The 16,026-nt window shown below is 50.2% G+C and overlaps 2 protein-coding genes across 4 annotated transcripts; one reads left to right on the forward strand and one right to left on the reverse strand.

Annotated features, from left to right (window-relative positions):
- Positions 1 to 4,807: 4,807 nt before the first annotated feature.
- IDH3B (isocitrate dehydrogenase (NAD(+)) 3 non-catalytic subunit beta) lies at positions 4,808 to 10,041 on the forward strand. 2 transcript variants are annotated; one of them, XM_082745779.1, is made up of 12 exons: positions 4,808 to 4,911; positions 5,044 to 5,124; positions 5,234 to 5,332; positions 5,435 to 5,555; positions 7,467 to 7,527; positions 7,604 to 7,736; positions 7,839 to 7,972; positions 8,064 to 8,166; positions 8,263 to 8,409; positions 8,636 to 8,730; positions 8,857 to 8,917; positions 9,590 to 10,041. In XM_082745779.1, the coding sequence occupies exons 1-12, from the start codon at positions 4,876 to 4,878 to the stop codon at positions 9,674 to 9,676; spliced, it is 1,158 nt and encodes a 385-aa protein (XP_082601905.1). In that variant the 5' UTR covers positions 4,808 to 4,875; the 3' UTR covers positions 9,677 to 10,041. The 2 variants fall into 2 exon arrangements, with proteins under 2 accessions (XP_082601905.1, XP_082601904.1); XM_082745778.1 differs by having other exon boundaries at positions 9,908 to 10,041.
- NOP56 (NOP56 ribonucleoprotein) lies at positions 10,032 to 15,688 on the reverse strand. Of its 2 annotated transcripts, XR_014315676.1 has the most exons (13): positions 15,595 to 15,688; positions 15,340 to 15,433; positions 14,864 to 14,974; positions 13,797 to 13,958; positions 13,433 to 13,631; positions 12,886 to 13,073; positions 12,656 to 12,807; positions 12,381 to 12,481; positions 11,874 to 12,022; positions 11,520 to 11,641; positions 11,188 to 11,325; positions 10,912 to 11,027; positions 10,032 to 10,496 (listed from the first exon to the last, which is right to left on the reverse strand). XR_014315676.1 is itself a non-coding variant. In XM_082745777.1 (12 exons), exons 1-12 carry the CDS (start codon positions 15,595 to 15,597, stop codon positions 10,122 to 10,124), a joined length of 1,794 nt encoding a protein of 597 aa, XP_082601903.1. In that variant the 5' UTR covers positions 15,598 to 15,688; the 3' UTR covers positions 10,032 to 10,121. The 2 variants fall into 2 exon arrangements, 1 of the variants encoding a protein (XP_082601903.1); XM_082745777.1 differs by lacking the exon at positions 10,912 to 11,027.
- Between the last annotated feature and the right edge of the window lie 338 nt (positions 15,689 to 16,026).

The raw sequence follows: 16,026 nt of genomic DNA on the forward strand, positions 1-16,026 counted from the left end.
CAGGGTTTATGTCTATACTTGAAGTCTTCAAGTGTAGATGGCGGAAGTGATTTAAGTGGCATAGTGTGTGCGTATACAATCTGTGGTTTTTTAAAACTTATTTCAGAACTTTTGAAGAAATGGGCAGTGTTAAATATTTCTTTTTTAAGATTTTTGTTTATAATTATTTTTTAAAAGATTTTATTTGAGAGAGAGAGAGAGAGAGAGAGAGAGAGAGAGCATGAGCAGAGAGAGGGAAAGGGAGAAGCAGACTCCCCACCAAACAGGGAGCCAAATGCCAGGCTCGATCCCAGGACCCAGGGATCATGACCTGAGCCGAAGGGAGACGCTTAACTGACTGAGCCACCCAGGCACCCCAATTTCTTTCTTTCTTTAAATTTTATTTGTAAGTCATCTCTATACCCAATGTGGGGCTCCAACTCACAACCCTGACATCAAGAGTCACTTGCTCTAATGACTGAGCCAGCCATAGGCGCCCTGAGATATTTCAGCTACCTGGATTTTCTTAATGGAATATTTTAAGTCTCAGTAAATCAGAACAATAAACTTTCTCTCAGATAAAAAAAGAAATCAGAGAATATCTTTATCATCTTTAGAGGAGGCCTTCCAAAACAAAAGCCAGAGCTTTGAAGACAAAGATTGAAATGTTTCTTTATCCCAGAGGATATAGGGATGCTGTGGGACATTTCAGTGTCATTAACGGGATGGCGGCCTCTGCTCTTCTGCCAGGTCTTTCTTGCTGGCCAGAATATAGACATGATGGCTGGAGCTGGAATAACAGTCTTAGCTCTTGAATGAACTTGGGAATGGAGGCCTTGCAAGGAAGGGTAACAACATAAGGCATTTGAGCCTCTGACACCACAGGGGGCCAACCTTGCTCTGAACCACTAGCACTGAATTTTTATATCAGCCAGAAGTAACCCCCTCCCTTATTTGGGCCATGATTATGTTGTGCATTGTTCCCTGCACCTGAATCTAATCCTAACTGAGACACCTGGCCAGCCGCAAGTGCAGGGTCATGAGGAATGTAAGCCACTGGTTCTCAACTCTGGTCCACTTTTAGAATAATCCAGGGAGCTTTTGAAGAACATCAGTATCTGGGCCCCATCCCAGATTGTTACATTAAAGCTTTGAGAGTTCGGTCCAAACACAGTTGTTCTTCTTTTCTTTCTTTCTTTTTCTTTTTTTAAAGATTTTTATTTATTTGTTTGACAGAGAAAGACACAGTGACAGAGGGAACAGAAGCAGGGGGAGTGGGAGAGGGAGAAGCTGGCTTCCCACCGAGCAGGGAGCCCAATGCAGGGCTCAATCCCAGGACCCCAGGACCATGACCCGAGCCAAAGGCAGACGCCCAACAGCTGAGCCACCCAGGTGCCCCTTCTTTTCTTTTTTTAAAGATTTTATTTATTTATTTGAGAGAGAGAGAGAGAGACAGCAGAGTGAAAGAGAGAGAGAGAGAGAGCGCATGAGTTGGGGGAAGCAGCAGAGAGAGAGGCAGAAGCAGGCTTCCCACTGAGCAGGGAGCCTGACAAAATAGTATTTCTGGATGAACCCAAGAGTTAGCTTTCTCCATGAAATCACACACATGATAAATTCACATCACCATCCCAATAGAGTCCTTGGTATTGTTCATAAACTCCTTTCCACTCTCTCAGTCCTGAGACTTGCACCAACCTTACTCACCACTCCTCACTGTACATCAACTCCTCAAACATGCCTGCTCTCCTAATCGTGCCCCAGAGAACCAGGTTCATTCTCACCTCCACCAGGCAGGACCTGCCTTGTTCAGACCCTCCGCCAGCTGGTGCATCCAGTTTCTCTCCTGCTTTGGGTGTTAGTTGTTAACTGCTCACAGCTACCCCCTTCTCTGGTGGGTTGTCTGTGGACAATGGAGCCTCTGAGAGCCACACAGGCCGGGAAGGTTAGGCCATGAAGGGCCTAGTGAAATGAGGAATGAAATGTAATTTCTGTTTGTGACAAAGTCAAGGGTACTACAGGTAGCACAATTTCATTCTACCTTCGTAATGAAAGGAAATGCTAAATTTCAGTTGGAGGTGAGTAAGAATAAAGATGTGATTTTTGGATTTTCCCCATCCAAGTTCCACTTGTATTCATGGATGGCTGTAGGCTCTGTGGACCCCAGGTTGAGACCCCCATACTAGAGGATTTGTAGGCCTAGGAAACCGGCATTCGATTCACTCAGCCTCACACTACATGGTTCTTAACAGTTGAATAGTTAAACAGTCCCACCCCTTGCCAAGAGACTGTTTGAGGAACTTTTCAAGGGTCCTGACTAAAATTCCCCATTCTCAGGCAGTATCAGTGAGAGATGCCTTTCTGGGGACTGGGAAGGCCAGGAGAGCTCACTAAACTCACAGGGAAGACACGTGGCCTTCCCTGTGGTCTCACCTTCTCAACTTGAATCACTTGGTACCCTTTATCCGTCCTTTTCACCCAGGGGAAAGCCACATGGTGTCATATCAGGTAGCAGATATTTGAAAGGCTGGGCTCAATTAAGAGCAGAATGTCTTAGGTATTGCTTGAATGTCAGGCTGGGCAGAATTTAGGGATGAAAATAATGTTCTAGTTATCCTCAAGAAAATTAATGTTTTCTAGGATGAAAATTAGATTATCGGGGTACCCGGATGGCTCAGTTATTTAAGTGTCTGACTTTAGACCAGGTCATGATCTCAGGGTCTTGGGATCGAGCATCGCATAGGTTTCCCTGCTCAGTTGGGAGTCTGCTTCTTCCCCTCACTCTTCCTCTGTGCGCTCTCTCTCTCTCTCAAATAAATAAAATCTTAAAAAACAAAGCATTCAGCTATTTAAAAAAAAGAAAACTAGATTATCACCAGAGATTGGACCAAGATTGCACATCTTTTTTTCCCACCCTAAATGTCCTAAAGTAACAAAAAATATAGATTTTTAAGAAGAGTAAATCTCTCACTTTTTCTTTATCAGAGTGATATTTGGAGGAGTAAAATGGTGGTGAATGGCAATAGCAGCATGGAATTTGGGACTAGGGAGTCTATGGGAACAAGGTGCTGATACTCTCTAGTTTTTTGTTTGTTTGCTTGTTTGTTTTTAAGTAGATTCCATGCCCAGCCTAGAGTACAACTTGGGGCTTGACCTCATGACCCCGAGATTAAGACATGTGCAGAGATCAAGAGTTGGTCACTCAAGCGACTGAGCCACCTAGGTGCCCCTGATTCTCTCTAGTTTTGATTTGTTTCATGGGATAAATGAATGGAGATTGAGGAATAGTAGTAGTATACCTTAATAAATTATATTAACTATAATATTTATGGCAGCCTTATATCTACACAGCACTTTTCATTTGTTCAAGACTCTTAACCATTATCTAATCTTTAAATCTATAAATCTTGGATGAGGTATATAAATTACAGAGAACCTAACTAGTGTGTGGCTTTCAGTGTGTGTCATCTGGAGGTGCTTGTTAAAAATGTATTTCCTGGGGTCCCCAATCTTGAGACTCAGATTCTGCAAGTCTGGGGTAGAATTCCTAAGTCTGCTTTTTTTTTTTTTTTTAAGATTTTTAAAAAAAGACTTTTATTTATTTATTGGACAGATAGAGATCACAAGTAGGCAGACACGCAGAGAGAGAGAGCGCGGGAGAAGCAGGCTCCCCACTGAGCAGAGAGTCTGATGTGGGGCTTGATCCCAGGACCCTGGGATCACGACCTGAGCCGAAGGCAGAGGCTTTAACCCACTGAGTCACTCAGGCACCCCCTAAGTCTGCTTTCTACACAAATGCCCCTGGTCCACTTGGACAGGAGATCCAAAAATCACATTTCTAAAGAATACTGGTTTAGGCAAATCCTCCCTTGCCATTTTGGTTTTAGGCAGGTCACCTGTAAATGGCAAATGAGTGGAATTTTTAAAATCAGTCGGGGAGCCCCGGCTGGCTCAGAAGAGCATCTGTCTCTTGATCTTAGGGTTGTGAGTTCCAGCTCCCTGTTGGTTGTAGAGGTTGTTTAAAAATAAAATCATAAGGGGCCCCTGGGTGGCTCTGTGGGTTAAAGCCTCTGCCTTTGGCTCAGGTCATAATCCCAGGGTTCTGGGATCAAGCCCCACATCAGGCTCTCTGCTCAGCGGGGAGCCTGCTTCCTCCTCTCTCTCTCTGCCTACTTGTGATCTCTGACTAATAAATTAAAAAAAAATCTTTAAAAAATAATTTAAAAAAATTTAAAAAATTAAATCTTTAAAAAAAAAAAAAGTTTAAAATTCCCCTTTGGCCACACTTACATGCTTGACGTAATTTCTGTCTCCAGTTAATGGTCCTGCCCAGGGTAGTTGAGGCCTGGGACACACTATCAGAGCACGTACAGGGCCACACAGAAAAAAACCCAAGAAACTTGATTAATACGGAGTCACTGGGCCGGCTAGGAGACTGCAGGAGAAACCAGACAGACACCTTCCCCCATGGGCTATATTGTGTTCATGTACTCTTTTAGTGCCTCATACACGAATGTTCAGCGAGTACTGGCTAAGAGAGAAACAAAGACATAGACACAAAAACATGAAGAAAAGCCAGATTCCTTGTTGTTTCTCAACCCGTTGAACTCAGGTACTCGCATGAAATCGCATATTGTCCTTCGGTGTTAGTTTCAGCATAAATATGGAGCCTGAAAACCAAGCAACAGACAGAGCACTTGTGTCTCCCGTCAGGCTCCAGGGCAAGGAGTAAGGAGAAGACAAGGAAGACGCCAGAGACGCAGGAGAGGACAGGTGGCGCTGGTGGAAGGAAAAGAGAATCGCCCGCGGCCCCTCACCGCCATATTGCGCGGACCGGAAGTCGGGGTGCCGGGCCACGCCGCTTCCGGCGTCACTTCCCCTGGACTTCCTGCTGAAAACATGGCAGCTCGCATAGGTGTCCGCTGTTTGACCCGAGTGAGGCCCGGGGTCAGGTCGGGCCGAGGCCGGGCGGGCGGGGGAGCGGCGGGATTGTACCGGGTTCACAGCGGTACTCGGGGGCTGGGACTCCCATACCCGACCTCACAGGCGTGTGCGTCTGTGTCGCAGGCTCTGGTCGCCGCCCCGAACCCCGGGGCATGGAGGAGCCTGTGTACCTCGGCCGTGGCGCAGGCCGCCTCGCGGAGCCAGGTAAGGGCAGGTCCGACTCCTGCCTGCCCACTGCCCTGACCCCTCATTCCCTCTCCCCGGGAGTCTGTGCCCCCCGCCGCAGCTCTAGCTCTGACGGCACTGCTTCCAGGCTGAGGACATGAGAGTGGAGGGAGCCTTTCCCGTGACTATGCTGCCAGGAGACGGCGTGGGGCCCGAACTGATGCACGCTGTCAAGGAGGTGTTCAAGGTGAGGGCCCTGGGGGAATCAGCCAGCACGGACTATGGCGTGGGTTGGAAAGGACTGCTTACTCGATCCTGACCCAGAGATTTTTGGTACGTGTCCCCAAAGGCTGCCTCTGTCCCAGTGGAGTTCCAGGAGCATCACCTGAGCGAGGTGCAGAATATGGCATCTGAGGAGAAGCTGGAGCAGGTGTTGAGTTCCATGAAGGAAAACAAGGTGGCCATCATTGGTATGTGTGCTCCCTTGCTACGCCACCCACGTGTCCCTTAAAGTCATGTGAGCAAATATTCTTTAAGCTTCTTTCTGCACATGCTAACACATTAAGTCCCCCAAGCTCCCATCACCATTTTGCGGCTGTTTGTTTCTTCTGTCTGTTAACTCAGGAGTTGAGAGTCATCATGTGAGCTGCCTTTGCAGGAAGGCATCAAGGTTTGAAGTCTGTCAGGGGCTCCATCATGGGTCATCAAATCTTGTTCATTGTGTTTCTAGAATGCCTCTTCTACCTGCCTCTTTTCTTCTGTCTTCCCCTCTGCTTCTTTGCTTTAATCTCATTTGTTTGTTGTTTGTTTTGGGGGCTTCCGGTCCCGCCCCTACAATCCTCCATCTGCATCTCTTCTTTTGGAAAGACCAACATGACTTTGTCAGGCCCAGCCTTAGCTTAGGAAAGTAAGTTTTTCATAAGCTGACTTTCACTTCTTCTGCCTTTATTTCCATAACACTTGTTCTGTGCTTTGGTCACACTGGACCCTTAGTTTCCAAATACGTGTACTATCTTGACTATCTTGACTTAGTCATTACTTCTGCCCAGAATGTTCTTTCTCGGATGCTACCTGTTAGATTAGTTCTCACTTACTGTATTACAGTTTCCTAGGGCTACTGTACAAATTAACCTCAAAGCTAGGGGCCTAAAATAACAGATTTGTTCTGACAGTTCTGGAGGCCAGAATCCCAAAATTAAGTTGTTGGAAGGGCTTCCTCTGAAGGCTTCAGGGAGAATGCTTCTTTGCCTCTTCCAGCTCCTGGTGGCTCCTGGTGTTTCTTTCTTGACTTCGAGATACATCACTACGATCTCTGCCTCAGTCATCCTATGGCTTTTCCCTCTCTGTATCTGTGTATCTGTTTCTCTTTGTTTTTCTGTAGGAAGACTTAATGGATTTAGAGTACTCTAATTCAAGTTGATTTCATCTCAAGATACTTAATTAGTCTACAAACCCTATTTTCCCAAATAAGGTCACATTTTATATTCCCAAATAAGGTCACAGATAAGATTCAGGAATTAGGGTAAATGGTAATGGACATACCATTTTGGAGTCACTATTCAACCTACTGTACTCACTTAACTAAAGGCTTGGCTGAAATGCCAAGTGTTCTATGACATTTCTAGATGTTACCAGAGGGAATTTCTACTCGGGGTTCCTGTACATGATGTTAATACCTCGTCCATGGTATTTATCATGTGTTTTGCATTTGTCTTCCCCGATGTATTGTTTGCCCCTTGAAGACAGGAATTGGGTATTGTGTTTTTTGGTTGAAATCCCTAGTGCCTGACGCATGGCCAGTATTCAGTAAGTATCAGTTGAAAAAATGTCAAGTAGGTAGACAGGCATACATCAAGAAAGGTCATAGGTTCCTTAGCATTGTTTCTTAGCCTATTAAACCCAGGCTGTTTGATCACATGAAAATGTTCTTTGTCCTCCTTTTAGGTCACCTTGAAGTTTCATCGTAAATTAAATAGAGTAACTAAAAATAAAACACTGTTTTGTTTTGTTTTTAAATTAACATATAATGTATTGTTTCAGGGGTACAGGTCTGTGATTCGAGTCTTACACAATTCACAGCGCTCACCATAGCACATGCCCTCCCCCATGTCCATCCCCATCACTCCCCTCCCCTCCACTCCAGCAACTCTGTTTGTTTCCTGAGATTAAGAATCTCTTATGGTTTGTCTCCCTCTCTAGTTTTGTCTTATAAAACACTGGTTTTAACGGCATTTTTCTTTGCCTCCAGAGGCACTTAAAAGTCACAGATTTGGGAGTGGGAGAGGAGTCTGGGTTGCATCTTGTCACTGAGAGGATCAGACACTGATCTGGCTTCCCTTGGGCTTGGTTTGTGCCCAACCCTGACCCCTTTGTTTATGCAGGAAAAATCCATACCCCGATGGAATATAAGGGCGAGCTAGCCTCCTACGATATGCGGCTAAGGTAGGTGGTGGGGGCCATGGGTCAGAGGAGTCCTAGAGCACCAGACATGGTGCTAATGGCTCTGCCCCACCCCCAGGCGTAAGTTGGACTTGTTTGCCAATGTAGTCCATGTGAAATCACTTCCTGGGTACAAGACTCGACACAACAATCTGGATCTGGTGATCATTCGGGAGCAGACAGAAGGAGAATACAGCTCCCTGGAACATGAGGTGAGGCCCTAGAAATTGGGGAGGTCAGGTGAAGGTGGGAGAGTGGCATAGCTCCTTCCCTTCTTTTCAGGGTCACCTGGCTGCTTCTCTCTTCTTACACAGAGTGCAAGAGGTGTGATTGAGTGCTTGAAGATTGTCACTCGAACCAAATCTCAGCGGATTGCAAAGTTTGCCTTTGACTATGCCACCAAGAAGGGGCGGGGCAAGGTCACGGCTGTGCACAAGGCCAACATCATGTGAGGGACATGCCTTTACATGGGATAGGCTCCCAGGAAGGTAGCCCGTTGCACTCTTGACTGACTTTGTTCCCTTTGTCCTCACGGACAGGAAACTTGGGGATGGATTGTTCCTGCAATGCTGTGAGGAAGTTGCTGAATTGTACCCCAAAATCAAGTTTGAGACAATGATCATAGACAACTGCTGCATGCAGGTAATGTCCTCCCCATGTCTCTGCTCTTATGGTGCCGGGGAGGGGCCGGGGGCAGAACTTAATTCTCTTGTCCATGCTACACATTTTGCCCCCTAGCTGGTGCAGAATCCTTACCAGTTTGATGTGCTAGTGATGCCCAATCTCTATGGGAACATTATCGACAATCTGGCTGCTGGCTTGGTTGGGGGAGCTGGTGTGGTCCCTGGTGAGAGCTACAGTGCAGAGTACGCAGTCTTTGAGACGGTGAGTGAGATCCCAACTTTCTCTGCATGCCTGTCTTCTGACTTGAGGTCCCTTGATAGCTGCCTTCCAACTTTCTCCCTTCCTAAGTGACTGCTGTGCTCTGTCCCCTCCATTGTGCCTCTTCTCAGTGTCCCTGGCCCATTCTCTCTTCCCTTATGCCTCTCCCTGACCTTAGACTCTGCATAATGTCTGCCCCCAGTGACTCTAGTCTGCCCTCTGTCCACAGGGAGCCCGGCACCCGTTTGCCCAGGCAGTGGGCAGGAACATCGCCAACCCCACAGCCATGCTGCTCTCCGCTTCCAACATGCTGCGGCATTTGAAGTGGGTATCTCAAGAAAGTCCTGGAGGTCTGGGGCAGGAGGCAGGGTGTTAAGGGGGGGGAGCACAGTGGAGAAGATTTGGAATGCCGTGGGGAGAATCTCAGTTCTTTCCTGTCCACATTGACAGTCTCGAGTATCACTCCAACATGATTGCGGATGCGGTGAAGAAGGTGATCAAAGTTGGCAAGGTGAGTTAGAGAGGCTGTGGGTTTCAGGGTCTTGGCACTCCTCTTTGGGGAACCTGAATTGGGGCCGCCTTTCCCTCCAGGTCCCCAGAACATCTTCTGCTCTCTGATCTTCCCCTGTTGCTCTCAGGGCTGTTCTTCACCTCCCTTCTCCTGGCTGTTTCATCCTCTGGCTCTCCTTTGCCTCTTGGTTACCGTCTGCTATTCCCTCTTTCCTGCTCCATCCATTGGCTCTTTTATGGCCATTGAAGGCGGCACTTGCAGCTCTTTATCCGGGGAGAGAGCCCAGGGGATGGAGGAGCAGAGGGACATAGCAGGCAGAATGAGGCCCAGGTGGCACCTTCACACCTGGAAGCCTGTCCTTGTCTGCATCCTTGGCCGCCTTTCCCTGCACCTGGTCTGATTTTCTCCAAGGCATCCTTGTCCTGTCTCTGATTCGCATTCTCCATCTCACTTCATGCTCAGCCTCCCTCCCATCCTGCCCCGGCTGCAGCACAGCTCCGAGAGGGGCTCTGGCCCTCCGCACATCTGGCCGCCTCCTTGCGACTGCCGCACTGCATCTTCTTCCTGGCCTTGCCATCCTTTCTTGGATTCCATTTCCATCACATTGCCCTATCCCCCCTTCATGGGCTCTCTTCTCTTCTTCCCCACGGCTGTTGCCGGTGGTGGCTGTAGGTGCGGACTCGAGACATGGGCGGCTACAGCACCACAACCGACTTCATCAAGTCTGTCATCGGCCACCTGCACCCCCATGGGGGCTAGACCCCTTTATTCCCTCCAACCTCACAAGGACCATACTACCTACACCTCCCTTCAGTACAGTGGACCAGAGAAGAGTTCTTAAACCTTTAGACTATAATCATCTGGGCGGAGCCTAGGTTGTCCTGGGGCTGGCTTCCTTAGGGAAGGGGGTTATTTGGTGGGGGTGGGGGGCGGGGGAGAGGTTAGGGATGGGGCCTAGGCCACAGGGATGATGCCAATTCTCCCCTACAGGTTCGAACTTCTGACATGGGTGGCTATGCCACCTGCCAGGACTTCACTGAGGCGGTCATTGGTGCTCTGCCTCAACCATAGGTCCCACCCATAACCATGTAAGGTGTTCAATAAAAACACATTATTGACTCTTGTGAAGTTGTTTTTTATTGGGATATAATGGTGGGTTGGGAAAGGGTATGGAGGCTGTGCCTCCCACCAGGAAATGTCCGACCTAGTCATCCTGGGCTAGCTTCCGGAGCTTTTTCTTTTTCTTGGAGCTGCTGCTCTTGCTGCCAGCAGCTTCCTCAGGCCCACTGCTGAGTGGCTCCTCCTTGGACGAGAATTTCCTCTTTTTCTTGGGGATGATTCTGGTTCCTGCCTCTTCAGCATCATTAACTGGTTCCTCTTTGGGGGCAGATTTCTTCCTCTTGGGAAGACTTACACTGCCAGCTGTCTCTTCAAGATCACTACTAACCAGCTCCTCCTTGGAAAAAGATTTCTTTTTCTTGGGTTTGGAGACAGGGAGAGGTGGGTCTTCCATTCCATTCTCCTGTGGAATCTCCTGGGGCTTTTGCTTTTTCTTCTTTTTGGGTCTTTCATTTGTCTCCTAAAGAATGAAATGGGTATGAAACCATCATTCATCGTATGAATGCACACATGCCTATTAAAACTGCTGCAACTAAGTAGTTGGGGCATAAAGATGCGGAAATGATGTGAAAATCTGTTTCTGGGATGGTTTAACAGACATTGGAAATCCACCCCAAAGGGGACTCCCACTTAGAAAGGGAGAATGGTCACCTAAGCCCGTGAAATAGCTTCTAGAGAAACCCACAACAGAACCATCATGCTATGTTGCAAAGGGGACCCTGACAAACTTGACAAACTGGGTACTCCATGAAAAATCCCAGGGGTGGAGGGACCACGACATTGGACTGTGGAGACCCCTGCCCCAAGCCCCACTAGGAAATGGCACCGCCTCCGGACACACGGCTGAGAACGCGCAGAGCAGGGATTTACACTACCCCCGGTTGAGGACTCCTGGGAGGCAGCCGAGGACAGAACACTTGCCCAGGGACCCGGTGTGCTACAACCAGCTCTCTGGGCTCCTGAGCCAGTTCTCTCAGCACCTATCTCCTTCCTATAGAATCAAGAGGTAGTTGAGATGTTTCAGGTCCTTCTTTCAGTCCAAAAGCCTGGACCCAAGACCATGGCTTGAGGTAGTACATCCTTTGTTCTGCTGTTAAGAACCCTACATCCAGGGTGTTCGCCTTGGGCTGAGGGCCAGGCTGCCTACTGACCTCACACTCCTCTGGGGTACTGCTGTTGTTTTCCGAAGATGCGAGCGCCAGGGCGGCCAGCCGTTTCTTCTCCTTCTTCAGCCGTTTCTTCTCTTGCTTCTCCAGCTTCCTAGCCATCTCAGCAGCCGCTTCCTCTGCCTAGCCCAAAGAAAGGTGCTGAAGAGGCCCCGAAGACTTCAGGCTTTCCAGGCCTCCCTTCTGGCCTCCCTGGATCAGGCTCATTAAATCAGTTTTTTGCCTCCACTCTATGAGGTCAGGCTGAGCCAGCTCATCACTTCCAACGGCCAGCTCTTGTCCTCCCCCGAGCCCCCCGCAGCAAAGTCCAAACTGACCTGAACCATTGCTTCCTTCATGACATCCAGATTCTTTCGTGGAATCTCTCCTGTCTCATAGAATGACAGCCGCTCCTCAACTTGCTCTCGAAGCTTCTCCCCAAATACACTTGTGGGCACCTCTAGATGTGTGTGTGTGTATGTGTGGATAAACAAAGCTTGTCAGCCCCTAAAGGGCCAGCTGCTCCCCGCCCGGTTTCCCCTCTACCCTCAGCTTCACTCAGACCCAAGGTATCAACACTCACTAGGTGAACTGCTGTTGACGAAAAATACTGCCATCATTGTAGAAGCTGCTAGGTAGTCAGCCTTCCCTCCCTCCCAGCCCCTTCTCCTCCAAGCCCCCCCCACCCATACCAGAGAAGCAATCAATTCGTGAGGCAATACTGCATTTGTTTGCCAGGTATCGGGAGATGCGGCCTTTGTTCTTGGCAGCTGCTCGGCCAATGAAGGTGGAGTGGAAAATGAGTCCATATTTTGGGGTGTTACCCCTTGTCTTCAGGGCTCTGGGAGAAGAATATTTAGTGGGGAGTTTTAAGATCAGAAATTCCAACCCTGCTAGCCAAGGTAGCTCCTCCCCTCCCCTGTACCCTCGGTGTCCAGAGCGAGCCGTAGGCCAGTGACCCCACCTTACGCCAACCCACAGCTCCCAGAAGCAGAGGGAAGGCATCCAATGTCGCTGACCTGGAAATCTGGTCCCTTTGCTGGGCCCTGGGAATCACTCAGACACCAGGACTGGCCATCACCCCCATAGCAGAGGTCTGTACAGGTCAGGGAGCCCTGGTCAGCCATCACTGTGATCCCCAAACAAGCAGTGGGCACCAGAAGTGGCACCTGAGTGCGGGCAGGTGCCCTCACTGGTACCTGAACAGGGCCTTTTCAGCCCCAAGGATCTGCACTGTGGACGCTGGATACTTGGCCAGGTTGGTGAGGCTGCCAGCATGAGCAATGAGACGTGCACCTACCTGGAAAAGGATTCAAGGAATTAGAGAAGCTGGAACTGCCTATCTACCAACTGCCTAATTCTGCTTCACCCCATCAAATACAACTGGGGAACATAACAGAGGGTCAGGAAACACAGCAGTATGGACCTATGTGGTAACATTCCTTGGCCCTGTTTTCTGCTCCCTGTGACGCACCGCTTCCCCAATCAGGGCCGAGAGGCTGGGGGCCACTTGGCTCATCTTGGACCGCAGGTAAGTATGCAGGCTCTGGCGGTACTCTGACAAAGACACCACACGGCTGGAGAAGCTCTCGATGTTTATCAAATCGATGGCCGATATGTCCATGCCTAAGGGACACCCAGTGTGAACGCGGGACCAGATATTCATAGCCCCAAACTTATCTTGGCCACCAGGGCTGTACTGACCCATGGAGGATCGCGAAGCATCCAGAATAGCCTTAGCCTTGGCCCCGTCCATTGTCAGCTCTTCCAGCTTCTCTAGCTTCTCTTCATTCAGCTCCCTCCGGTTGCCAATGAACTGAGCAAGGCGGCAGTATGTAGCGTTGTCGTTGATGATCTTCACCAGCTCAGGAAAGTGATACCCATACCACTCCCTGCAAAGGGCCACAATCACTCCCAGCCGAGAGGGTAGGTCTCAAAGCCTCAGCCCTCTCCATAGCAATTCTTTACCCACAGAAAAGGGATCAAGACCAGTACAAAACCTCAACGCCATGTCCCCCCATTCACAATACAGTCCAGGCAAAGAGCCTGGGCTGGGGTGTATATGGGTGGATTTACTCTGCCTCCTCTTTCTGTACAGTCAGTGTAAGAACACAGCCTGTGGTAAGCACCGGGAGGCTCGCCCCACCCCATGTTGTTCTACCCACAGGAGCCAGTCCTGATTTTAGCATTCCAAATTCGCTAAACCACAGGGCAAAGACCCCATTTCTCAGGGCTTGCTTGGGCACTTTACCTGACGCGCATGGAGAAAGTATTGATGTCCTTATCCAGCTGGTCCAGGAGGCTGATGGACTGGATAATCATATTATCCACCCGGTTCACATTAAACTTAACTTTGGCACGAGAATAGCTGTGTCCCAGCCCCAACTGGGCTTTACAAGCAGACAGATCTGTTAGACCCTTCACCAGGTTGTGGAAATGCAGACGAACCCCTGGAGGAAGGCAAGACCATGAGCTAGAGATGGCTCTAAGCCACCTCTGGCACCCACGGGTGCCAGCCAAGCAGAGAGGCTTCCCAAAAGCAACCTTAAGCACACTGATTAAGTTTGCAGATCCCCCTCCTCCAAGATGTCAAGAATGCTAACAGGTGGTCTCACCTCGCAGGATCTCAGCTATCACGCCTCCAGTCTGGCAGTTGTACCCTAACTCCTCTTGTATAGCAGCACCAATCTTGGGGTCTCCAACCCCCAGGAGCACTTTCTTCTTTTTGGATGGCAGGTGAGTCTCCAAGAGCAGGCGGAGGTCCTCATGAACAACACCTCAAGGCAAAGAACAGAGCTCCCACTAACATGCTGAACAATGCTTACATCATATAAGGAATCCTTGCCCCTTAAGCGCTGATTAAGTGATAAACGGATCCTACGTTGGTCCCACAGAGCATGCGGAGATGGCATGCCTATATTCTTCCTTGCTTCAGGCTTTGCTCAGAGACATGGAGACATCAGTGACTGCACTCAGGGGATTGACAGACTCAAGTCATCACTGCAAAGCCTGCATCAACCACAGGATGTACAGGGCTAACAGCACGTGTGTTTAATATAGAACGGAAACCTTAAACATCCCCAGGGGCACTACGGAGACAAGTATTTAGTATTTGATTTGCCTTCTGGGCCCAAACCTTTTTCTTGGCTCTTCTGTACCAGAATTGCCTTTTCCAATTACTTCAACAATGACCAAAGAACCACCTTCAGCATTAAACTACGCCTCCCTACCAGATTTCACTTAATCAATTATCACTCACAAAGCCTAGGCCTGGATTATGCACCTCAAATATTTATACCATACTCTCCAGACCTTGGGCTCTGTTTTTTGTTTGTTTTTAAAGATTTTATTTATTTATTTGACAGAAAGAGACACGAGACAGGGAACACAAGCAGGAGTGGGAGAGGGAGAAGCAGGCTTCCCCCCAGCAGGGATCCGGATGTGGGGCTCAATTCCAGAACCCCCGGGAAGGCAGATGCTTTACAACTGAGCCACCCAGGTGCCCACCTTGGGCTGTTTTAAGCCACATCCTGTACCCGCCAAATACTGCCCAACATGCATCAGATTTAGAACAAATGAGCCAAGGAGATGAAAATGCTATCACAAACTCCCATGAGGATAAAAGCAGCAGCAACTGAACCTCCGCTCATCTTCCTAAAACACTTGGTTGTGGCCGACTCACCTTCGGACACAGCGTTGGCATTTTCCAAGGCAACCTGGGACGAGGCAAAGGGACAAAAGGCCACGAGACGAACGATGTTATGGAACTTGCCCAGGTTGAGCACGCACTCCTCTACCTTGGGGGAGAAGAGAGCATAAGCGGTTTTCTTCCCTCGCTCTTGCCTCTAGGGCGCAGTAAAGCAGCGGTTTCCAGCCCCGGTCACAGGTACCAAGCAACCGCACGCTTCGTAAATGAGCCGATTACAGGCAGGCCCTAAATCCCGGTCCGCTTCACCGTACGGGGTGGAGTCCGGGGGGCTTACTTCTAAATACTCCTAACGTGACCCTAGTCGCGAAAGCGGGTATGGACCCCCGGCTCTGGGGCTTTCTGGCCCAGTGCAACCCTTGATGTGCGCCTGCCACGTGGGAGGGCGCGGTGCATGCTGGGGCACGGGGGCCCGAGGGGCTGCGACGAGGTCGGTGAACCCGCCGCTTTACCCACCTGCGGCAGCAGCAAGCTGATCTCCTCCACCTCCTTCAGCGCCAGCAGCGCGTAGCCGACCGCGTGCTCGAACAGCACGTGCAGCAGCACCTGCAAGAGAGCCGCGGCGCGAGCATCAGCGCGGTCCCATGTTCGCCCGTCGTTTCCCAAGGCAGGCTCCGGCCCCGGCCCCGACTCCGGGCCGGGCTCCCGCCCGCACCCAGGCCCAAAGCTCGGCCTTCATCACAACCGCACGCACAACCACTCCTCACCATGGCGCCCGCTCCCGACCCGGCTCGCAATGCGGCGAGCGGGCTCTGGCGCGCGGAAAGGGGCTCCGGAGGCCACGCCCCCGAGCCGCCGGCCAATCACAGGCTGGGGACGATACCTTTGCGGGCCTTCGGAGGGGTCCGCCGCGGTGGTATCGTCCGGAGCGCGGGAGGGGGAGCGCGGGCGCGCGGGTGGCCTTCCGGCTTCTGCTGCGGCGCCGGCCGGCGTGGTTGCCGGGGACGGGCGGGCTGGTGCCTGGCCCTGCAGGCCTCATGGGGGGCTTGGGGAGTGCTTTCCCAGATATTACAACCCCTCGGGTGTTCAATCGTAGAAATTCTGGATGGCGAAGCTCGGCAGTCGCCGGGCGACAGGCCCCGGGACGCCTGCATTCCCGATTCCCACTCGGGACCCACCCTGCTCCCGCCGACCGAAGC

This window comes from Mustela nivalis (genome assembly GCF_964662115.1).
Source record: "Mustela nivalis genome assembly, chromosome: 8".
Lineage (NCBI taxonomy): Eukaryota > Metazoa > Chordata > Mammalia > Carnivora > Mustelidae > Mustela > Mustela nivalis.

Coding starts and splice junctions, on each gene's coding strand:
- IDH3B (XM_082745779.1), top strand. CDS start 4,876: ATGGCAGCTCGCATAGGTGTCCGCTGTTTGACCCGA. Junction 5,333..5,434: donor CTGTCAAGGAGGTGTTCAAG/GTGAGGGCCCTG, acceptor GTGTCCCCAAAG/GCTGCCTCTGTCCCAGTGGA. Junction 5,556..7,466: donor AAACAAGGTGGCCATCATTG/GTATGTGTGCTC, acceptor TTGTTTATGCAG/GAAAAATCCATACCCCGATG.
- NOP56 (XM_082745777.1), bottom strand. Junction 11,642..11,873: donor ACGAATTGATTGCTTCTCTG/GTATGGGTGGGG, acceptor ACACACATCTAG/AGGTGCCCACAAGTGTATTT. Junction 10,497..11,187: donor GTACCCCAGAGGAGTGTGAG/GTCAGTAGGCAG, acceptor TTCATTCTTTAG/GAGACAAATGAAAGACCCAA.